This window comes from Castor canadensis, chromosome 3 (assembly GCF_047511655.1).
Source record: "Castor canadensis chromosome 3, mCasCan1.hap1v2, whole genome shotgun sequence".
Taxonomy (NCBI): domain Eukaryota; kingdom Metazoa; phylum Chordata; class Mammalia; order Rodentia; family Castoridae; genus Castor; species Castor canadensis.
In genome coordinates, this window is record NC_133388.1 from 42,690,372 (window position 1) to 42,716,220 (window position 25,849).

At 35.9% G+C, this 25,849-nt stretch overlaps 1 protein-coding gene across 1 annotated transcript in view; it reads left to right on the forward strand.

Moving 5' to 3' along the window:
• Positions 1-25,849, forward strand: part of Kcnh5 (potassium voltage-gated channel subfamily H member 5) — a 337,490-nt gene that overhangs the window by 63,109 nt on the left and 248,532 nt on the right. The window contains exons 5-6 of the mRNA XM_074067833.1: positions 3,871-3,986; positions 13,781-14,173. Coding sequence (XP_073923934.1) covers positions 3,871-3,986; positions 13,781-14,173 — 509 coding nt within the window. The remainder of the gene's footprint in view (positions 1-3,870; positions 3,987-13,780; positions 14,174-25,849) is intronic.

The following is a 25,849-nucleotide window of genomic DNA, read 5'->3' on the forward strand; positions in this document are numbered from 1 at the left end:
AACTAGTTTGAACACACTAGGCAGGTGCTCTACTGCTTGAGCCGTATCTCCAGCCCTTTTCACTCTGCTTATTTTTGAGTTAGGATCTTGCTTTTTTTGCTCAAGTTGGCTTGGATCCCAATCCTCCTGTTCACTCTTCCTACCATCACTGGGATGACAGAAATGCACTGCCATGCCCAACTTTTTCTACTGAGACAGAGTCTTGCAATTTTTTATTGCAGGGCTGACCTTAAACCAAAGATCCTGATTTCAGCCTTCCAAATATAGGATTACAGGTGTGATCCAGTGTGCCCAGCTATTCTTATTTAAATTTTTACTCAGTTTGTCATTCATTCATTCAGCAAAAAATGTATTTGAGTCATGATAATCAGGGATGGGAAGAGTAAGATGTGATGCCTAAAACTCTTATTATGTATTAGACAGCCTCTTCTATGTTCAAGAGTGTTCTAACTCAGAATATACTGATCAAAACACTTTTAGAATGATGAGCTATTATATTTTTCTTTCAATTTCTGTAATTATTAATTATAGTCCTATTTTTTAATCTATGGAGAGAAAGATGCATGTTTTTATTTTCACTGCTTCAGTTTTTTCTTTAGGAAACTAAAATAAAGCAAATGGATGAAATATTCTTTGATTTTATTACCTCTGATCATTACACATTATATACATTGCACATTACATATTATTTTGGTCAAGTTACAGACATACACAGACATATTTGAATAAGCTCTTGGAGGTGTTTAAATTAGGAACTACTGCTTCTTTATTAAGAAACATAGAAATGTATAGTACTTTTTAAATAGAAAATCAGAGGATAACCATTATCTTTCACTGTCATATTTCTACCTTCTCACACATTTTTTTCCCTTGCATGATGCTATGAAATGAGAGAACACATGCCACTTGCTGACTTGTGTTTTTCCCCACAAGATTTCCTTTTATTTCTTTCAAAATATTTTCTAGGTAAATAAAATAAAATAAAGCACACATGGAATGAAAATGGTTTTCTCTTTTAATCCAACTCAGACACACAAAGGGTGCAATATTTCCCATCTTAGAAATATGAGCCTTCAGTAAGTACAAGATTGACTTTGTAGTTTCTAAAAATAGTCTATACAATTATAATATTCAGCTGACATAAGACAGAGAGCTTATCATCAGATAATGTTTTAATACACTGATATCTAATGTAAATGCTCTCATCTGAGGACACCATTACTACTTTCACCTAACACAGCAAAACTAAATGAAACCCATTGTTCATAAAACAAAATGGGGTTTAACTTAAATATGACTTTTAAAGTTAGAAATAAAATTCAATTAATGACTTATTTGTCTATAAACCTGCTTATAGCCTATTCTATGCCAGGCTCTGAACCAAATATGGAGAAATGAATAGTAATTTAACACAAGAGACTATCTTAATCAACAACTGTGTCTGTATTACTAGTGCCATGTGAAGTATGCATATGATAGCATGAATGTGCAGAGGAGGGCACCTCCCTTTTATGGGTGAATCAAAGATACTCTCAGAAAGAAGGTAACTGTAAGAATGGGCCCAACAAATGGGAAGCAGAGAAGACATTCCAAGCAAGAAGAATGATTATAACCTGTGAACATGGAAACATGAGGCATCATATAGATGCCAAGATCTCACAGTAGAGGAGATTTAATTTGATTTTGAATTTATTTTTCACTTAATTTGCTATTGGTTTTATTAAGGCTGGATTATAGTATGAGAAAATGGAAGGAGATGAATGTAGTGCAAATCTTTGGGATTAAAAAGAAAATGATCTACCTAGGATATACAGTGCTCCAGGTTTCTGTTAAAGCATTGCCATAGGCTCAGGTCATGTTCAGATTTGCACTTCAGAAAGAATTTTGCGAGCAGTGTGGATGTGATCCTTAGGGTAATGTCATCTAACTCAGATGATAATATATCAAAAGATGAAAGATGATGTATTGTCTGGCATAGTAAGGATGGAGGGAGACAATTCAATTTAGAGGTATTTATTGATAAATTATAGAAGTCTTGGAATTTATTGGATGTGTGTGTAGAGATAATAGAAAGTATGGTGAATTTCAAGTTTCTGATTTGGTCAATTAGAAATATGAGGCAATTTACTAAGATCAGAAATGCATAAATGATGCAGGGTTGGGCATGGGGAGAAAGTGATGATGAGATAAATTCTGGACATGTTGAGTGTCAGATGTCTCTGTAGAGTATCTTAGTAAGAGATGGCCAATGGCAAATAGAAACATGTGTCTGGCACTCAGAACAAAAATCTAGGTTGGTGTGTTGTTTTTTATATTGGTGTTGACTTTTTAGAGAGCTGGTAGAACCTGGGCGTCCTCTTTGTATCTCCAACACATTGCACAGGGTAAGCCTTAGGGTTTCATATAATTCCCCAAATCTAACATTTTTTTATTCTAGGCACAAGGATGAGGTCCACTAATATGGAAGAAAGAAGGCTTTTCCATCAATTGATGCTCGTCTACTTCTTTCTCAACCTAATTATTGAGTACACTGAAGGAACTGAATTGGTGGGAGCAATTCAAAGCTTAAATGAAATCAGAATTAGACTAATGAGTAGTAATAAAGTATAATGTAACCACATTATATAACTTGGTAACTACTAAGCTGGTATATACCCAGGATTTCTTCCTTCATATTTTATCACATTGTCTGAATTTTCAGTTCTCCGTTAGGAATCATTTCTTTGATAAATACCCTGTCAGCAGATAATACCATACAAGTAATCAAATAGTTTTAATGAGATCTTTAATAGATCAGATTTCTTAAGATACCTAGAGAAAGGGTAACTGGGACAGTGCCAGAATGTTTTTTTTTTTCTATTTTCTCAGATCTCACTGGTATTTTCTTGAAATTAATGATTTTAATAATGGCAATTTGAGTCTCCAGAAGAAATTTCTTTCCCATTAAATTCATATTCCTTTCTTTCAGAAGCTAATGCTCTTTCCAAAAACATTATTAGAATTCTAGATATTCTAAACATAACTTTTAGATATCACTACAGTTTTTAATAAGAGAGAAGTAACATTTTGCTATGTTACAAGGAAGATGGAAATATGTGATATGAAGCATAATACATGAGATTTGTTGAAATTAGGCTTTGCCTTTTATGTCTCCACACAAATATATAGTAGTATTGCTTTTAGTTGGGTAATACAGCTGCTATAATGAATAGTAATAATATAGAAATAATCATTTCTATTAAAGTAGAAAGAATAGTTGTTTGAAACAATAGAAGCATATTTCTTGTTTATGTAACAGTCCAAGGAAAGTAATCCTGGCTGGCGTATGGCATTCTTCCATGCAGGGATTCAATAGCTTCGCTATCCCCTAGGGCCTTGTCGTTTGCATCCAGCTGGTAGATGGAGGAGAAAGTGTGGAGAAGCCATGCTTGTTTCTTAAGTTGTGATATAGATGTGACACACATCATTCTGCTTACATTACGTTGGTGAGATCTAAGGACATGGACCACATCTTAATGTAAGGGATGCTGGGAGATGTACTGCTGGCTAGGCAGCTGTTTTCCACTAACAAACCCATACAAAGCAAGTGGGAGCACAGGATTTTGGAACAGTTATCGGTCTTGGTTGCAGAGACTATATAATACATATGAACAAAGCACAAAGCTTACACACAAAAAAATGCTCATAATTTTATAGCCACACTTGAAACATATGATGGTGTTTTGAGTAGAAGTAAAATGCTTTAGATTGATACTTTTCATTTGTTCTGGATGTTATGTGGTTGCTGAGATACATTGAATATTAGCAAGAATGTTGAATTCTTTATTCTTTATGTATGAAAAACTGAGACTTTCTTTTCTTACTTTTAAGGTTGGACAAAATTTGCCCGGTTGACACGGGCTTTGACTAATAGCCGAAGTGTTCTGCAGCAGCTTACACCAATGAATAAAACAGAGGTGGTCCACAAGCATTCAAGATTAGCTGAAGTAAGTAGGAGGCTAACTTTGATTCTGAAGATGGTGGTGGTGGTGGTTACATTTTTGCCACAAATGATTTAATATCAGTATTTCTAGCTATTACATCAGAAATGCTTAGCTGGTGTTTTATTTTTCCCCCTGTATATGTCCCAAATATTTCTTTTTATTCTCTCCAACTTTTGAAATAAGAATGTAGCACATGGCATCTTAGTTGGCATCTTTAGAGTTGTGAGGTTTAATTTGGGTGAATGGGATAGGGAATTAATTTGTCCCATCATTCTAGGTAGGCTCACTGAGTGAGGTGGCACCTGGGCTGAAGGAAAAATACATTAGACAAGTAAATAAGGGAGGCCAGCATTGCAAAGGCCCAAGATATGATAGTAGGAAGGCTTTGAGTATAACTTCAGTCTGGTTGAATCTTGAGTGTGGTCAGGAGTGGTGGATGGTGATATGGTGGGGGTAGGTGTCTCATGTGTCAGGAAAATGACATAATCACATTTGTTGCTCAGAACAATCTCTCAAAGAGAGATTGGTCCTACCCAGTTTCTTTTATAATCTCATATTTTTCATTGCATTAATTTAAAAACATCTAAGAAGGAGTCCATAGCTTTTTACCAGATTGCCAAAGGGATCCAACACATTAAAGTGGTTAAGATATTTTGTTGTCCTATGGTTCCATGAACAATGAGTAGGTAGGGAAATCAGTTGAGGAGTCCTAGTAGTAATTTAGTTAGAACAACCATGGCCATAAGCCAGGTAGTGGTAGCAGAAGTGAGCAGACTACAGACACACCAGGGTTAGAGTCAACATACTTGTTGATTAGGACAGAGTGTGAAACAAGGGGATGAATTAACTCAATTCTATGTTTTTGGTTTGGACATGAGTAGTGTTGGTTAATAAAATGACAATACAAAAGGAGGAAAAGAATGTTTGGGGGACAGCAATAATGAGTTCAGTTTTGAACATACTACATTTGAAATGCCTGTTGGAAAGCCTAGTGGAGATGTCTATGTGGTAGTGGGTTATATGGGTCTCGCACTCTGGAGGGATATTTGGGTTTGAATTATAGGCATCTGTATCATGTTCACATATTTTAAAGCCAGAGGACTAGACAAGTGTACCCTGAGAAAGTATATCAAGACTAAAGACTAAAGAGAAAGGAATGAGATAGAACACCAAGGTAGCTAAAAGCCTTTTTACTCACATGTCTTCTGTAATTATCATTTGTCTTCCTGGTATGAAAGATGCCAGAAATCTAATTAAGCTACCAAAACTATGTTGAACATGGTGGGTGCTCAGACAATATTCTGAGGTAACTCACTGAGGAGGAGAGAGACTCCAACATTAAATACATGTTTTCATCAGTTTACCCATCAGAGAATAGTGAGTTGGACCATCCCAAGTAATGTCCTAGCTAGTTGTAATTACCAGATCTGGTTTAGAGAGGGTTGCAAAGGGAAATCCATTTCCTGAATTTAGAGAGCTCTGGAGTTTTTCATAGTGTATAGGTAGCAAAGATCTTGTCATGGTTTTTTTTTTTTTTTTTTCTCTCTCTCTAAATACAGTGCTTGCTAAATACTTTGAGGTATAGACCTGTTTTAAAAAGTGAAAGAAGACATTAATGTAATGGTAACTAATATTTACAACATTTAAAAAGATGGTATGCAATTAGCACAAGATTTAAACAATAACTTTTCTGATAGTGTTTGTTGTTAAGTACTTTTTGATCCTGATGTTGCCTTTTCTGCCTGAGTTGCCCATTTACTTCTGCAACCCAGGCTGAAGAACAGTAACTTGTGTCTGTGACTGTGAATCACATAGTCCTGTTTCCTTCTGCCTCTTAATGACACCTTATTCAGAGATTTTCTTTTCTCTGTTACACAGGACCAAGAGAAAAGAACCCCTGCTTTAGCTCCCTGTATCACTCAGGATTTTTCTAAAAAAAACTTATGCCAAGTACAGTTTCTTTCCTCTTGACATTTCATCAGTTTTATTTACACTTTCAAGGAATTTTCATTTCTGGTTCTTCCCTCATTTTTTTTGCTCTGTCCTTTTGATTTTTGTTAGTTATTTTTCATCTGTCATCCCTATGTCATAAGCCTGACTCCAATACAAAAGTGCTTTCTGTCACATCTCAGGCTTAATTTCGGAGAACACGTAGAAACAATCAGGTTTTGAAGATTTAGCCTGTGGTTCTAAAGTCTGTGCTGTTAGACTTCCAAAAGCAGACCCAAAAGAAATAGTAAGTAGTCACAAGAATGTTGGTTTTCAAATTATACTCAAGGGCTGGCAGATGGCTCAAGTGGTAGAACGCCTACCTAGCAAGCCTAAGGCCCTGAGTTCAAACCCCAGTACCACAAGAAAAAGAAAGTCTCAAATTATACTCAAAGATTCATGTAAATTACTCAAGATAAGTATCTGGTTTTGCTATGGAACTTTAGGGATTTTTCACTTTTTCCAAGACACATAAATTTTATCTCAGTTTCATCTGACCTCCCACATTTGGAATAACCCCCAGTTTCAAAGATTCCAGTTTCCAAGTGAGCAGTTAACTGATTACCCACATGCACTGGCATCCTGCTGATTGCTTCAGCTGGCTCACGTTTATGGTGAGTGGGGGTAAATATACACAATTCTGCCTTGTCAGTGGACCTGACTCTTTTAGCTTCCATGTTCTCGCATCTTCAGAGGGGAAGAATGCAACTGTATTGGTACAAGATACATCAGAAAATGTGATTCCATTCGCTCTCCACCTAAGGCTTATTGCTTATGAAAAGAAGAAAGAGTTACAACTTTGCAAAAGAGTCCAGTGAAGAGCTAAGATTAAAGTAGTACTTTGCGTATGAGAAGATCAAGCCCAAATACTGTGCACTTTTTTGTTGTTGTTCTTTTCCTTCTCTTGTACTTCTTATTTTTCCTTCCTGCTTTCTCTTCCTCTTCTTGCCCCTCCTCTTTTCCCTCATCTAGCATTTTTTTTTTTTTTTTGGTATTTTACATAAGCTGCTAGTCCTGTCTGTAGAATTGGGATACGACTTTGAGCTGAACTGTATATTATCATCACCTGGAAAAAAAATTTTTTAAAAGAGATATATATCCTCTGAGAACCCACACAACATCAAATTTTTTCCTTTACTGTCTGCATTTTAAAAGTTTTTAAATTTTATTTCTGAATTATCATACATTAATACTATGAAGTGTTTCCTTGTGATAATTTTCATACATGGTATAGTGTGCCTTCAACAAGTTCACCCCCTCAAGTTTATTTCCATTTCCTTTGCTCTCCTCCCCCTTTTCAAACATTCTGTGGTGGATTTCATCAACAATTTAATCATCCTTTGGGCTGGGGTCTAGGTGTAAGCATACTGGCATACTATATTTTAAAAAACCTCCCCAGATTCTAATGTGTAGCCAGACTTAAGACATATTGATTCTGGTGTGTGGGGAGGTGTTGTTTTCTTTCTTTAGAGAAGATATCTTACATTTTTGCAGGATAACGAGCTGGGCCAACCTACTTATTAATAAAGTAGATAGGCATGGTGTCTAGTGCCCACAACACTTTCAGAACCCCACAAAATGTTTAATTTTTGATTAAAAGCAGAAGAAAAATGAAGTTTTAGGTAAAATTTGAATATATTGCATTAATATATTTGTCTTTGTACTAAAGTCATTAAAAATATTGTTTTGGAATGAGAGGATAAGGTCCAGGAAGACAAGAAGGCTTAGGCCTGTGAAGGTGCTAGTGTACCCTAGCACACAGTTTGTTCTTTTTTTCCAGTTCTGGTTTGTTTTTATTCAAATTATACACTGTGTAGATAAAGATGGTAAAATACTGGCAGTGAGTATGAAGGAAATATTCCTGTTTCACACAGAAAATTGGAACTGACAGATCAGTGTTTGAAAAGTGAGAGAGAAACCAAGATTATGCATGGTTCTTTACATATGAGACACATGAGGCTTACATTCCCGGTAGGAGAATTTACCAAGTAATTTAAGATGTATGGGAAGAATATGCCTGGGACACTGAGAGCATAGGTTAAATTTAAAATATCCTCCTAAATACTTCTTATAATTCCCAAACTAAAAACATAAACAATGTACAATTAAACATAATGTATAGTGATGTTTCTCGTATTGTAAACATCTAGAATGTATTTAATATAGTTTTCAACTATATGAGTTCTTTTTATGAGGAAAATTTTAGGGTACTCTCCCAAGTTTAAAAAGGTGCAACTATATTTGTTCTGTTTTGTGACCTATAATCCAGAGTTATATGCTAAGGAACATTTTTTTTTTTTTGAAATTGAACATCTATTTTGTTTATTTATTTATTTTCTTTTATTATTCATATGTGCATACAAGGCTTGGGTCATTTCTCCCCCCTGCCCCCACCCCCTCCCTTACCACCCACTCCGCCCCCTCCCTCTCCCCCCCACCCCCTCAATACCCAGCAGAAACTATTTTGCCCTTATTTCTAATTTTGTTGTAGAGAGAGTATAAGCAATAATAGGAAGGGACAAGGGTTTTTGCTGGTTGAGATAAGGATAGCTATACAGGGCATTGACTCACATTGATTTCCTGTGCGTGGGTGTTACCTTCTAGGTTAATTCTTTTTGATCTAACCTTTTCTCTAGTACCTGTTTCCCTTTTCCTGTTGGCCTCAGTTGCTTTTAAGGTATCTGCTTTAGTTTCTCTGTGTTAAGGGCAACAAATGCTAGCTAATTTTTTAGGTGTCTTACCTATCCTCACCCCTCCCTTGTGTGCTCTCGCTTTTATCATGTGCTCATAGTCTAATCCCATTGTTGTGTTTGCCATTGATCTAATGTCCACATATGAGGGAGAATATATGATTTTTGTTCTTTTGGGCCAGGCTAACCTCACTCAGAATGATGTTCTCCAAATCCATCCATTTACCAGCGAATGATAACATTTTGTTCTTCTTCATGGCTGCATAAAATTCCATTGTGTATAGATACCACATTTTCTTAATCCATTCGTCAGTGGTGGGGCATCTTGGCTGTTTCCATAACTTGGCTATTGTGAATAGTGCCGCAATAAATATGGGTGTGCAGTTGCCTCTGGAGTAACCTGTGTCACAGTCTTTTGGGTATATCCCCAAGAGTGGTATTGCTGGATCAAATGGTAGATCGATGTCTAGCTTTTTAAGTAGCCTCCAAATGTTTTTCCAGAGTGGTTGTACTAGTCTACATCCCCACCAACAGTGTAAGTGGGTTCCTTTTTCCCCGCATCCTTGCCAACACCTGTTGTTGTTGGTGTTGCTGATGATGGCTATTCTAACAGGGGTGAGGTGGAATCTTAGTGTGGTTTTAATTTGCATTTCCTTTATTGATAGAGATGGTGAGCATTTTTTCATGTGTTTTTTGGCCATTTGAATTTCTTCTTTTGAGAAAGTTCTGTTTAGTTCACTTGCCCATTTCTTTATTGGTTCATTAGTTTTGGGAGAATTTAGTTTTTTAAGTTCCCTATATATTCTGGTTATCAGTCCTTTGTCTGATGTATAGTTGGCAAATATTTTCTCCCACTCTGTGGGTGTTTTCTTCAGTTTAGAGACCATTTCTTTTGATGAACAGAAGCTTTTTAGCTTTATGAGGTCCCATTTATCTATGCTATCTCTTAGTTGCTGTGCTGCTGGGGTATTGTTGAGAAAGTTCTTGCCTATACCTACTAACTCCAGAATATTTCCTACTCTTTCCTGTATCAACTTTAGAGTTTGTGGTCTGATATTAAGATCCTTGATCCATTTTGAGTTAATCTTGTATAGGGTGATATACATGGATCTAGTTTCAGTTTTTTGCAGACTGCTAACCAGTTTTCCCAGCAGTTTTTGTTGAAGAGGCTCTCTTTTCTCCATCGTATATTTTTAGCTCCTTTGTCAAAGACAAGTTGGTTATAGTTGTGTGGCTTCATATCTGGGTCCTCTATTCTGTTCCACTGGTCTTCATGTCTGTTTTTGTGCCAGTACCATGCTGTTTTTATTGTTATTGCTTTGTAATATAGTTTGAAGTCAGGTATTGTGATACCTCCTGCATTGTTCTTTTGACTGAGTATTGCCTTGGCTATTCGTGGCCTCTTGTGTTTCCATATAAATTTCACAGTAGATTTTTCAATCTCTTTAATGAATGTCATTGGAATTTTGATGGGAATTGCATTAAACATGTAGATTACTTTTGGGAGTATCGACATTTTTACTATGTTGATTCTACCAATCTATGAGCATGGGAGATCTCTCCACTTTCTATAGTCTTCCTCAATCTCTTTCTTCAGAAGTGTATAGTTTTCCTTGTAGAGGTCATTCACATCTTTTGTTAGGTTTACACCTAGGTATTTGATTTTGTTTGAGGCTATTGTAAATGGAATTGTTTTCATACATTCTTTTTCCGTTTGCTCATTGTTAGTGTATAGAAATGCTAATGATTTTTCTATGTTGATTTTATATCCTGCTACCTTGCTATAGCTATTGATGATGTCTAGAAGCTTCTGAGTAGAGTTTTTTGGGTCTTCAAGGTATAGGATCATGTCGTCTGCAAATAGGGATATTTTGACAGTTTCTTTACCTATTTTTATTCCTTTTATTCCTTCTTCTTGCCTAATTGCTCTGGCTAGGAATTCCAGTACTATGTTGAATAGGAGTGGAGATAGTGGGCATCCTTGTCTGGTTCCTGATTTTAGAGGGAATGGTTTCAGTTTTTCTCCATTAAGTATAATGCTGGCTGTAGGTTTGTCATATATAGCTTTTATAATGTTGAGGAACTTTCCTTCTATTCCTAGTTTTCTTAGAGCTTTTATCATGAAATGATGTTGGATCTTATCAAAGGCCTTTTCTGCATCTATTGAGATGATCAAGTGGTTTTTGTCTTTGCTTCTGTTAATGTCGTTTATTACGTTTATTGATTTTCGTATGTTGAACCACCCCTGCATCCCTGGGATGAAGCTTACTTGGTCGTGGTGAATAATCTTTTCGATGTGTTGCTGAATTCGGTTTGCCATTATTTTGTTGAGGATTTTTGCATCAATGTTCATTAAGGAGATTGGCCTATAGTTCTCCTTTTTGGAGGTGTCTTTGCCTGGTTTGGGGATAAGTGTAATACTGGCTTCCTAAATTGTGTTTGGCAGTTTTCCTTCCCTTTCTATTTCATGGAACAGTTTAAGGAGGGTTGGTATCAGTTCTTCTTTAAAGGTCTGATAGAATTCAGCAGAGAATCCATCAGGTCCTGGACTTTTCTTTTTGGGGAGACTCTTGATTGCTGCTTCAATTTCATTTTGTGTTATAGGTCTATTCAGGTGATTAATTTCCTCTTGGTTCAGTTTTGGATGATCATATGTACCTAGAAATCTGTCCATTTCTTTTAGATTTTCAAATTTATTTGAATATAGGTTCTCATAGTAGTCTCTGATGATTTCCTGGACTTCCATGGTGTTATCTCCCCTTTTGCATTCCTAATTTGGTTTTTTCTCTCCTCATCTTTTTAGTCAGGTTTGCCAGGGGTCTATTGATCTTGTTTATTTTTTCAAAGAACCAACTTTTTGTTTCATTAATTCTTTGTATGGTTTTTTTGGTTTCTATTTCGTTGATTTCAGCTCTTATTTTTATTATTTCTCTCTTTCTATTTGTTTTGGGATTTGCTTGTTCTTGTTTTTCTAGGAGTTTGAGATGTATCATTAGGTCATTGATTTGGGATCTTTCAAACTTTTTAATATATGCACTCATGGCTATAAACTTTCCTGTCAGGACTGCCTTAGCTGTGTCCCATAGGTTCGGGTAGGTTATGTTTTCATTTTCATTGACTTCCAGGAACTTTTTAATTTCCTCTTTTATTGCATCGATGTTCCATTCTTCATTAAGTAATGAGTTATTTAGTTTCCAGCTGTTTGCATGTTTTTTGTCTTTACTTTTGTTGTTGAGTTCTACTTTTACTGCATTGTGATCAGATAGTATGCACAGTATTATTTCTATTTTCTTATATTTGCTGAGGCTTGCTTTGTGCTCTAGGATATGATCTATTTTGGAAAAGGTTCCATGGGCTGCTGAGAAGAATGTATATTGTGTAGAGGTTGGATGAAATGTTCTGTAGACATCTACTAGGTCCATTTGATCTATTGCATATTTTAGATCTTGAATTTCTTTATTGAGTTTTTGTTTGGATGACCTATCTATTGATGATAATGGGGTGTTAAAGTCTCCCACAACCACTGTGTTGGCGTTTATATATGCTTTTAGGTCTTTCAGAGTATGTTTGATGAAATTGGGTGCGTTGATATTGGGTGCGTACAGATTGATGATTATTATTTCCTTTTGGTCTATTTCCCCTTTTCTTAGTATGGAATGTCCTTTTTTATCTCGTTTGATCAATGTAGGTTTGAAGTCTACTTTGTCAGAGATAAGTATTGCTACTCCTGCCTGTTTTCGGGGGCCACTGGCTTGGTAAATATTCTTCCAGCCTTTCATCCTAAGCATATGCTTATTTCTGTCAGTGAGATGAGTTTCCTGTAAGCAACAAATTGTTGGATCTTCTTTTTTAATCCATTTTGTCAAACGGTGTCTTTTGATGGGTGAATTAAGTCCGTTAACATTAAGTGTTAGTACTGATAGGTATGTGGTGATTCCTGCCATTTAGTTGTCTTAGTTGTTTGAAGGTTTGATTGTGTGTACCTAACTTGATGTTACTCTCTACTGTCTTGCTTTTTCTTTTCCTGTAGTTTGGTACTGCCTGTCTAAGGAACATTCTTGTTTAATGTAGTCCTACACCCAAATGTTTAAAGCATTTATGATGTAGATTTTTTTTGACACTTACCTCCTGGGTCCATGAATTCTATAAGGCATTGAATAATTGGTGGCAGAAGATGGAAAAAGTCTGTTGGGAACATTATTTACCAAATTTCTACTTACCAAATTTGCCAAACTCAGAGATTATTTTTAGCTGCACTGATGGTGTGAAGCAGAGGTTTTTGATCTCTTCCTTCAACTTTTTTTTTTTTTTTTTTCACAATTTGTAAGTTCCAGAAGCAGTGCTAATTCCTGTGTTTGCCTTTGGCTGGAGTACCCAAACTTATACTTGCTTTGCCCTTTGCTTTTTATCTTTGTCTCATATTTTAATTAGATCTAACCAGAGAAAGTTAAGGTTCATATAACCTTTCACTGAAAATTTTCCATTTATCAAAAAGTTATAGTGAAGCAAACCTGAGAATTTAACAGTTTTTTCCCTAAAGGAAATTTGCATCTGGCAGGATGCACAATATTCTTTAAGTCTTGGTTTAAGAGCAAAAAAGGGAATGACAGGCTGTAACACAGCCTGGTACACTGCTGTGCTACTCACAAGGGCCCATGCTGAGTATCACTGAAAGGCAAGATCACCAAAGTGGGGACTTGGGATTTAGCAAGACATCAGAATTCAAGCTGTTTCCTAAGGTGCTAAATATGAGTGAAGAAGAGTGGGTAACAGTGAGTCACCCACATATCTGTTGGTCAAGCAATGAGGGACTTGTGGCTCTAGGCAGACTGACAGAGTGGGTGCACAGAAGGCACCCTCATAGTGGACATTTGGTAGTACTCTGGATCAGTCTTGGCCATTGGAGAGCAAGACAGCTGGATTGGTAGACCCATGAACTTTTGAAGAATAATTAAAGTGGCAGTGACTTCCTTCAAATAAACTTAGGACAACTCCAGAGAGGGAGATGAAACTACAGGGCATGATTGACCTTAAAACCAAGAATCACCACAAATAGGCTGTGGTTTGACTGCCAAGAAGTTTGAATTCATAATTAACTAGGCATATTCTCTCTTTTAGGTTCTTCAGCTGGGATCAGACATCCTTCCTCAGTATAAGCAAGAAGCGCCAAAGACGCCACCACACATTATTTTACACTATTGTGCTTTCAAAACTACCTGGGACTGGGTGATTTTAATTCTTACCTTCTACACCGCCATTATGGTTCCTTACAATGTTTCTTTCAAAACGAAGCAAAACAATGTTGCCTGGCTGGTGCTGGACAGTGTGGTGGATGTTATTTTTCTGGTTGATATCGTTTTAAATTTTCACACAACTTTTGTGGGGCCTGGTGGAGAGGTCATTTCTGACCCTAAGCTCATAAGAATGAACTATTTGAAAACCTGGTTTGTGATTGATCTGCTGTCATGTTTACCTTATGACATCATCAATGCCTTTGAAAATGTGGATGAGGTGAGTTTTTCTGATTTCATTTTGAGTATTGTGAATCATATGTTTTGAAAATATCAGGAGAAAAGGATTCCACAGATGATACAAACATCTTTTAGGTACCACTTTCAACTTTAATCCTACTAAACACTTGCCATATATTGTATTTAACTGCCTTCAGTTAATTTTCATTTATTTTTTTGGTCCATAATTTCTGGTTGAAATGCTAATTATGAGGAAAATGACTGTAGTTAAATGTTGTGGTTGGAGAAGGTGGAGGAAAAGAAAAATGGCAGCATTTGGACTCAAATATAATTAATCCAGATAATGGGTTAAAAGATGATGAAGTAGATGTGTTTTCTTTGAAAATTTGCAGCAATTTTACAGCTCCATGGGTCTTTTAACTCCTTCCCTCCAGAAACATATGGTAGCAGTGCTAGGGTTAACATAAAGATGAAGATACTGCAGTTAAAAAATTTTTGCCATTTTGATTTCTGCTTTTGCTTTAAATTTTGTCAGAAAACATTTGTGGGTAGAAATTGGATGTCTTCTGATGCCATCCAATTCAAGGTTCTGGTCCTGCAGTATTATCTCTGTACCTGGAAATACTTAAAATGTGTAGTATGTTAAAAGACCACTTCATTCTCAGCTTCTTAACCTCTAACTTAAGAGTGGATGCTTTTCCAGTTGCTACACCAAGTTAATAGGATGCACCCAATAACTGGAACTAACAAAATATAAATGAGTCAATACAGAAGCTCTATTACTAAAATGTTTTTATAATGATAATGTTACTACATTAATTTCCCTAAAGAATTTGCTATGTCCCTATTAGACTGTTCAGATGAAAAGTCCTCCACTACAGTGTTTTCATTGCTACTGTGTGTGCATTGGGAGGTAGATTGAAACTTTTCTTTGGTGACTACTTCCATAAAATTTCTACATTCAATCACTTATGATATTAAAATATATTCCTCCAAAAGTAAAGTGTGCACATTGTATTTTGATATGGTGTGCATATTTTAAAAATATGGAAAAAGGGAATCATAGTAATTCATTTTCTAATTTTAGATTCCACCTACATAAAGCTTTTAAAGTCACATTTATCTCTTAAATTTAGCATCCAGAGACGGTGAAAAGGAGTAAATTTTGAAAGTGCTAATCATATCAGGGTACACTTGCTACACAGAGATTATTACATTAATATATTGTAATTTCAGTTATTTAGAGCAGAAGCATAATGACTTTAATAAAAATAATTGTTCATGAATTCTAAAGAAGTTGATCTTAAGGAAGTAGAGAGGAGAATAGTGATTGCTACAGGCTGAGATGATTGGAGGAAGGCTGGAATTGTTGACTAAAGGATACAAAATTTCACTTAGTAGGAAAAAATTCAAGAGATACATTGTGCAACATGGTTTCTATAGTTAATGATAAATTCTTGGAAAGTACTGAAAGAGTGGATGTATGTAACATAGTTCTAGTCTAATACTTAACTTTGCATTGCTATAATAAAATATCTGGAACAAGTTACTTAGGAAATAAAGAGAAATTTATTTTGCTCTTGTTCTTGGAGGTTTAAGCACAAGATTGGGCAACCCCATTTCTACCCCATTGGCAGATAGCAATGGTGAGATCACATGGTGGTGCAAGAGAGCACATCTTGAGCCAGGAGCAAAGAGTGGACAGGCGAGGTCCTATGATCCCTTATAGTGGCACACTCCCAATGATATAGGGACTTCCCTTAGGCCTTTCTTTTAATGGTCCATAGGACCTTCCAACAGTACCACCCTGGGGACCAAGTTGTTATGTATAGCTCTCTGGGGGATTTTCAATATCCAAACCATAGCTGGGAGTAAGCATTCTCATCACAAAAGTGATAACCAGGGCTGAGCATGGTAGTGCATACTTGTAACCCCCAGAGATGGAGATGGGAGGATCATAGTCTGCAGCTAGCCTGGGCAAAAGACTAAGGTCCTGTCTGAAAAACAAACTATACTAAAAAGGACTTGGGTATGGCTCAAGTAGAAGAGCAAGTGTGAGGCCCTGAGTTCAAATGCTGTACCGCCAAAAAAGGTGATAAGTATTTGAGGTAATGGATATGTTAATTAGCTAGATTCCTGTGTTATGGTCTGAAGGTTCACCAGCTTCTTCTCCCTGTCCTTTATCTTTCCAAGGCATTCATTCCAGTGAAATTCTTGCACAAATTACCCTGGCTTGGCACCTGCTCCTTATAGGACCTAAATCAGGTGGAGTTTGGGACAAGGTACTTGCACACATTGCACAATGGAGTGTAAATCAATAAAACCTCTGTAAAGAATAATTGGCAGTGTCCTTTTTTTGGTGATACTGGAGTTTGAACTCAGGTCTAGCTGCTTGCTAAGTAGGCACTGTACCATCTGAGTCACTCCTCCAGTCCCTTTTTGGTCTGGTTATTTTGAAGATAGGGTCTTGCTTTTTGCCCAGGCTGGCTTGGACCACAATCCTCCTAGTTTTGGCTTCCCACCATATTTGGGATGATAGGTGCATGCTGTCACAACCAGCAAGGGTCTGTTGAGATGGGGTCTGGCAAACTTTTTTTGCCCAGGCTTGCCTTGAACTGCTATCTTCCTGATAGCAGTTTCTCAAGTAGCTAGGACTACAAATGTGAGCCACTGGCACCTGGCTTGGCAAGGTCATATTAAAAAAAAAAAACCACAAAAACCAGCCAGGCATGGTGGCATACCTATAATCCTAGCAGTCAAGAGGTTGAAGCATGAGGATCATGAGTTTGAAACTGGCCTAGGCTACATTGCAATACTCTATCTCAAAAAGCATGCATGCATACATACATACATACATGAAAAAGAACAGATTCTAGAGGCAACTGCTTTCAAATTCTTCCAGGGGATTCTTTTATCATTTGCTTCCATACCAGAAAATAACCTGATTCTATATCTTTCGTCTTGATACTTCAGTTTTAGGCTTGGTCTGTGACTTCTCATTATGGAAGAAGTTCCACCTTCTTTATTTACATGCAACATTTCAATCACCTCATTCTCATAAAATAGGTATCTCATCCTTTTGGCTCAATAAATATTGGATGTTTATATTATTATGACTATAATGTGCTCTTTGTAACAAATCCTTGCTATGATTACTTTTCCTTTTTTGCACTTTCTATTTTTCTCAGAGTTGGTAACTGTTGACTTTTATCATTTGCTTAGTTTTCTGTGTTCTCACCATGCTGATTAACCACTCCGCTCTCTGTTAATTGTCTAAATCTCCCTTCATTACATTGATCCAAGAGTTACTCTTTCAGCATCATTGAATCTTAAGAAAACCTGTCTTTACTCTACCCTCCTACCTGAGGGAGAGTTTGGCTAGCTATAATATTCTAGGTTAGAGATAACTTCTTTTTTTATTATTATTATTTTATTATTCATATGTGCATACAAGGCTTGGGTCATTTCTCCCCCCTGCCCCCACCCCCTCCCTTACCACCCACTCCACCTCCTCCCTCTCCCACCCACCCCCTCAATACCCAGCAGAAACTATTTTGCCCTTATCTCTAATTTTGTTGTAGAGAGAGTATAAGCAATAATAGGAAGGAACAAGGGTTTTTGCTGGTTGAGATAAGGATAGCTATACAGGGAGTTGACTCACATTAATTTCCTGTGCATGTGTGTTACCTTCTAGGTTAATTCTTTTTGATCTAACCTTTTCTTTAGTTCCTGGTCCCCTTTTCCTATTGGCCTCAGTTGCTTTTAAGGTATCTGCTTTAGTTTCTCTGCGTTAAGGGCAACAAATGCTATCTAATTTTTTAGGTGTCTTACCTATCCTCACCCCTCCCTTATGTGCTCTCACTTTTATCATGTGCTCAAAGTCCAATCCCATTGTTGTGTTTGCCCTTGATCTAATGTCCACATATGAGGGAGAACATACGATTTTTGTTCTTTTGGGCCAGGCTAACCTCACTCAGAATGATGTTCTCCATTTCCACCCATTTACCAGCGAATGATAACATTTCTAGAGATAACTTCTTTTCAGAATTTTGAAAGATACAATGCCATTGTATTCTGCCTCCCAATAATTCTGTATAAGAAATCTGAAGCTACTTTGATTTCTGAACCTTTACATGTGACCTGTTTTCTTTTCCCAAAAGTTTCATGGTATCTTGTGTGTCCCAAGAAGTTTTAAAACTTCCTGATGATGGCTTAGTAGAAAGTCCTTTTCATATACTTTTGATGGTTATTGACTGGATGGCCTTGATCAGTCTGAAAAAGCATGCCTTTTGTCTTGACATTTCTTCTGAGGATGATTTTGTCCATTCTTTTCTACTTTTCTTCACTTTCTCTTTCCAGAACACCTTTTATTCAGATATACCTCTTGGATTAGTCCTCTACTACCTTGGTTTTTTCTCTTCTACTTTCCAACCCTTAATCTTTCTGCTTTACTTTCTGTGAGATTGTTTTTAACATTATTTTCTAATTTTGTTCATAATAATATGCTTTTTTGCCTAAGGTCTACTTTGCTTGATACAATATAGGTTTTTTATAGTTAGTGTGCATTTGGTATGTGTATTTTTACCCTTTTACATTGTATAGTTTTAGGTTATTATAATTGATACATATTTATAAAAATTAGATAGATTCTGAGAGTCTCTTTAAACTAACTAGTTTAGAGGGTTGGAGGGGTAGATGGAGGGGTTATCTAACCAATGTACAATCTAAGGCTGCTCAGAGTTGCCTCAACAAATCTCCCCTGTACAGTAGATATATGCTAATAAAAATGGAGAAAAACCCTAAAATAAAGTGATTAGTTTAATTTATATTTATTGTTTAATTATGTTTTGATTTACTTAAAATATCATAGTTTCCATTTTAAAATACTTTTTCTTTGCATTTCTTTCTCTTTTTTGTGGTGCTGGGGCTTGAACTCAGGGCCTACACTTTGAGCTACTCCACCAGCACTTTTTTGTGATGGGTTTTTCCAGGTAGGGTCTCACGAACTATTTGCCCTGGCTGGATTTGAACTGCAATCCTCCTGATCTCTGCCTCCTGAGTAGCTAGGATTATAGGTGTGAGCCACAGGAACCTGGCTGCATTTCTTTCTGTGTTTTCCCCTTGCAGTTCTGCCACATTTTGTGTTGATTAAGTTTTCCTTTAATCTAATAGCTCCTTCCTATTAATTTGGAAGCTTTTCCTGTTAATTGATTTCTTTTACATTTTAAAGATTTACATATATGTATCTTTACCTTTCTTATAAATAGTATGAGGACCTCTGTTCACCTTCTATCTTTAAAATTGTTACTGTATTGTTTCTTTGGCTCCATGTTGTTTTTTTAGCTTTCTCTTTTAATCATTTGTGGTGCTTGGGATAGAACCCAGGTCCTCAAGCATGCTAGGCAAACACTGTACTACTGAGCTACACCCGCAGACTTCTTTTAATGATTATATGATTGTTTTATTTAGTTGTCAATACTTAGAGTTATCCACATTGATTAGTTTCCTTGCTTGCACTATGTTTAATGCATTCTTGGACTTCTTTCTGGCTTACTTACTGTGCTTGGTTCTTTATTATCCATTATGAAGCATGAAGCTGTTTCTTTCAGGAAGGCTTTCCTGCACCATTTTGAATCAGCTCTAATTAATACCTCTGTCATAGTTCATCTTCACTTATGTACACACATACACATTAATATAGTTAAACTTATTTTTCTTTTGTTGCTTTATTTGTACTCATTATCACTGTAGTTCTTGGTGATCTGGAGTCTCATTTCCTGTCTAGCATGTTTTGTTGTGAGACTCTGGGATGGTTACTTCCTGCTTTCAATTTCCATCTTCTATTGCAAGGTGGTTACAAGGAATAAATGAGAAAAGAGACACTTATGAATTTTGCTTGTAGAATTCTGTCAGTCTGATGGACAATTATTTCACTTGTAGTGATTTCATTTGCATAACTTGTGGTGGTGAAGAATGTCTTCCAATTCTGTGGTCTTCTTTCATTGCACTTAATGCAAACTGGTGACCCTGACATGGAACAATGCAGTCTTAGCCAGGTTTCAGTAAATTGTTCAATGACATAAAAATAAAATGGAACTTAAGCATGATGAACTGCACTAGTGGTGACTTGGGAATAAGATAGAAAATATATCTGAAAATTATAATTTGATCCTTTAATATGGTGTGTCTGCAGAATGATTTTAGAGGACTTAATAACACTCTTTATTTTCAAGATCACTGGCATGCTCTCTGAAAATGACTTGATTTATTAGGAATTCATGAACTGGATAGGTGATTTTTAATGAAAACTGTGAGGCAGGAAAGAGAGTATATGATGAAAAGCATTTGGTGGGAAAAGAAAGAATACAAGTTTTCAAGAAATTATAAACAGAGGGTAGGTGTGCATTGAACTGGCTTTGGGAGATCTGGAAAGCTTTATTTCTTTGAGATTGGAGTGGCTGAACCAGAAAACATTAAAGAAAGATGGGTAGCTGCAGATGACACAGGTGGCATAGGAGGATGTAGTAGACAAGATACCCAGGAAATTTAGATGATGATGAGTGTTTTTACTACTTCAAGGTAAATATAGTAAACCATACCTTGCTCAAGGGGTCACTTTTTTGTTGGACCCTCAATGAGTTTTGACAACTTGTGAGGACATGTATCCACTATTACATCACACAGATTAGTTTCACTTCCCTAAAATTCCTCTGTGCTCTGCTTCTTCATCTATTCCTCCCCACTAACCCCTAGCAACCATTGGTCCTCCACATGTTTTTGTAGTTTTATCTTTTCCAAGTGACATATCATTGGAATCAATAGTTTGCAGGCTTTGCATATTGGCCTCTTTCACTTAGTAACATGCATGTAACGTTCCTCCATGTTTTCTCCAGTCTTGAAGGCTCATTCTTTTTAGTGCTGAATAATGTATCATTGTCTGGATGTACAACCATCTATGCAATTGGAGAACATCTTGGATGCTTCCAAGTTTTGTCAATTATGGATAAAACTGCTACAAACATTTGGGTCCAGATTTACATGTGGATACAAGTTTTCAATGTGTTTTGGTAAATACCAAGGAACACCATTGCTCCATCATATGGTAAAACTGCCGAACTATCTTTTGAAATGACTGTACCATTTGGATCCCCATCAGCAATCACAAGTGAGTTTCAGTTGTTTCATATCTTTGCCAGTATTTGGTGGTGTTAGTGTTATGGATTTTGGTCATTCAAGTAGATCTGTAGTGGCATATCATTTTAATTTGCAATTCCCTAATGATATAATGATGTTGAACACCTTTTCATATGCTTATTTGTCATCTGAATACCTTCTTTGGTGAGGATCCTTTTGGGTTTTTTATCTGCTTATTAATTAGGTTGTTTATTTTCTTATTGTTGAGTTTTAAGAACTATTTGTATATTTTGGAGAACAGGTTTAATCAGCTAAGACTTTTGCAAATACTTTCTCCCAGATTGTGGTATCCTCATTCTCTTGACAATATCTCTCATAAAGTGGACTTTTTAATCTCAGTAAGTCCAGTTTATCAATTATTTACTTCAGGAACTATGACTTTGGTGTTACATCTAAAAAGTTGTCATAACCAAAGCCACATAGATTTTCTTCTGTTGCTACAGTTTGGATATGGTTGGTGTCCCTCTGAAGCTCATGTAGAAATTTAATCCCCAATACAAGATCTTAATAGTTGAAGCTAGGTGGGACAATTTAGAGGTGATTAGAACTTTGCCACTGTGAATGGATTAAACTATTTCTGTAATTAATGGATTAATGGGCTAGAGAGTTATGTCAAAAGTGGGTCTGCTATGAAAACCAGTTTGGCTAAGGCTCTCATGTACTCCTTGACTCTTGCCATGTGATTCCCTGAGCTACCTCAGAACTCTGCCAGTAAGACAGCTGTCATATGGCTTCTTGTCTTGGGCCACATGAGCCAAAGTAAACTTTTCTTTATAACCTAGTCTATTGTACTGTATTAGCAACAGAAAATTGACTAAGACAACTATGTTATCTTCTAGGATTTTATACTTTTGTGCTTTCTTTTAAGTATGTAATCCAGTTTGAGATTTTTTTTGTTGTTGTTGTAGGGGTGTAAGGTCTGGGACTGGATTCGTCATCTCACAAGTGGATTTGCAGTTGTTCCGTTGCCATTTCTTGAAAAGACATTCTTTGCTGCATTGTATTGCTTTGCTTCTTTATAAAAATTCAGTTGACTATATTCATATTGGGTCTATTTTTGAGATCTTTATTCAGCTCTATTAATCTATTTGTCTATTTTTTAACTGATGCCACACTCTCTTGATTGATACAATTTTAGAGTAAGTCTTAAAGTCAGGTAGCATTTGTTCTTCTTCAATTTTTTTTTTTTTTTGCTTCTCATATAGACTTTAGATTCAGCTTGTTGATATCTACTAAATAACTCCTAGGATTTTGATTGAGATTTTGTTTTATTTATAGTTCAAATAGGAAGAACAGACATCTTGACAATATTGAGTCTTACTTCTATAAACATGGGATACCTCTGCATTTATTTTGCTTTTTGTTCCTTTCATCAGAATTTTGTAGTTTTCTTCATGTAGATCATCAATGTTTTGCTAGATTTATGATTAAATATTTCACTTTTGGAGATGCTAGCATAGATGTAATTATGCTTTAAATTTCAGATTCCACTATTCATTGCTGCATATAAGAAGATATTTATATTTTTATATCAACCTTATATCCTGAGACCTATTATAATCACATATAAGTTCCAGTTTTTTTGTTATTTCAATCAGATTTTCTGCATAGAGAATCACATTATTGTTGGACAGTTTTATTTCTTACTTTCCAAATGGAATATATATTTTTTCTTTCTTTTCTTTCCTTGACTTGTATTGTTGAGGATTTTTGCATCTATGTCCATAAGAGATGTTAGTCTATAGTTTTCTGTTCTTATAATTAGGATAATCCTGGTTTCATAAAATAAATTAGGAATGGCTAGGTGTGATGGGTAATGTCTATAATCCTAGCTACTCAGAAACCAGACATTAGGAGGATCCAGGATTAGTCTGAAGCCAGCCAGAGGTAGGAAAGGGGGCAAGAGGGAGGAGTTTGCAAGACCCCATCTCAATCAATAAAAAGCTGATGTGGTGGTACCTAGTTATGTGGAAAGCATAAATAGGAGGATTGCCATCCAGATCAGGCTGGGCATAAGCATGAGATCATATTTAAAAAATTAACTAAAGCAGAAAAAGCTGGGTGCATAGCTCAAGTGGTAGAACACTTGCCTTGCAGGTGTGAGGCTCTGAGGTCAAGCCCCAGTACTAACAACAACAACAAAAGAAAACTAGGAAGTACTCTGTCTTTTCTTTGTAAAAGAGAATGGTAGAGAATTGGTATAATTCCTCCCTTGAATATCTGAGGGAATTCATTGTGACTCCATCTAGACTTTATGCTTTCTCTTTTGGAAGGTTATTAATTATCAGCTCAATTCATGCATTTGGATATTCTGTTTCTTTTTGCATGGCTTTTGGCAGATGTGTCTTTCAAGGATTGATTTATTTCATTAAGGTAATCAAATTTGTTGGCCTTGGTGAACTATAGTGGTGCTACTACTTTCACTTCTGATGTTAGTAATGTATGTCTAGTTTCTCATTTTCTTAGCCTAGCTGGAGGTTTATTAATTGTATTAAGATATTTAAAGAACCAGCTTTCGGTTTGGTTGGCTTTTCTTTATTGATTCCCCATTCCCAATTTTACTGATTTCTTTTCTAGTTTTTTATTATTTCTTTTATTCTACTTTGGATTTAATCCACTCTTCCATTTCTAGCTAAGATTGAATTTAGATAATTGATATTCGATCTTTCTTAAAGTACATGCATTCAAAATTACAAATTTCTCTTTAAGCACTGTAGTCACTATTTCCCACAGGTTTGGTTAAATTGTAATTTCATTTTCATATAATTTAAAATGTTTCTAATTTCTCTTGAAATTTTCCCCTTGACTCATGTGTTACTTAAAAATGTTGTGTTTAGTCTTCAGGTGTTTGGGAAGTTTTTTCAGATGTGATTTTGTTGTTAATTTCCAGTTCAATTCCATTTTGTTCTGAAAGCAGACATCAAATGATTTCTATTATATTTAACAACCATGATGATTCTAATAATAATTAGAAATAACTTATATTTTATTGTGTTTTGGATTAGAGGTTTATCCATACTTCTTTCATATTCTGCTTCAAGTAAAAAAATTGAAATCCAACAGTAATCTTTAGACAACAATGGGCTAGGTGCTATGCTGCCTTCTGGAGAAATTAAAGGTAGGCTTTAAGTTTCCCAAGGCAGATAAACTCTGTCTCTCTAACTCATCTTAATTTTCAGTACCTACCATGATGCCTAGCACGTAATTACCATTCTATAACTATTTCCATTGAAATAAATGAGGCATTAAGAATTACGGTGTTTCCTAAATATACCTGTTTCCTTTTAGTAATGACAGGACCAGTAGGAAATCTTTGTGACATAACCTTAGCTGATCCCTAGACTTTTCCTCCTTATAAATAATGGGACTTTCACTGTTGCATGACCACTATGCTCACATATCCTCTCATGAGTTCCTTTCTATGTATATTCTAATGCTCATATGTAAGAAATCTTCCAATTAGATGGCTTGTTCTGCCATCTTGTCATACATGTTTAGTGATGACCTTAGGGTTTAGGTACTTAAGCAGATGCTTTCCTTTGGGAGTGAAAAGCATTGGGCAATTGATAAAAAGGTGACTAAAACACAGCTTCTGAATGGAAAAATACCTACCTTGAAGTTTGAGAGAAAATTTTGCTCACAGACTATTAATCTTAGTAATAAAAGAGGGGTCGGGGTGAAGATAAAGATGGGAAAAAGGTCTGAAGAATGGTTAAGAGTGAGCCTTAAGTTCCAAACTGGAATATGGTGGCTCTGGTCAGCCATTAAATTCTATTTCTGGTGGGGATTGGTGGTAGGGAATGATATCAAGGTTATATTTAATGATATACAGTCTTCTTATATTTGATATTACCAGATTCTGTTATTAAGTATGAAGAACTTAAGAAATTCTTCAGATTTAATGATAGATATTCTTTTTCTGTTTGACAAATTTAGTGATGTTGCAAGAATATATCCTTTTATAAAAATTTTCCACTGAGATAAAGCAGTCTGCCTAACTGGGGAATTAGCTGTGAGAGAAAGGGAAATAACAGGTAATGAGGATAGCAACAAGGCTCTATTATTTGATTTTGTTGCTTATATGACAAGAAACTTTTGTCTGTACTTCATTCATGATGAATGCATCTTATTGTTAAGTGTTAGGGAATGATTCTAACATAAAGACAAAATGTTGAAGTACATTGCAATCTGTGTGTTTTAACTACTTAAAATGTTTTACCTTAACTATGGATGTTTGCGTAGAAGGTGCACCTTATTGTCTTTTTTGTACTGCAATTATCCCCATGCTTGAGAGGTCATACTTTTGTGGAAGAAATTGTAATAGATTTTATCCTTACTTCTCCTGACCTTTTTATTCCATGATGTTATTTCCTTCACACAACACATGCCAACTCATAGGAGTATGTTTATCCTTGATTTGAATTTCTCCATCTTTAAAAAAAGACATTGTCTATTGAACATTTTGGTAAAGGGTTAATCAATTATTTCTATTTTTGCATGAGAATTTGACCATAGGTCAACT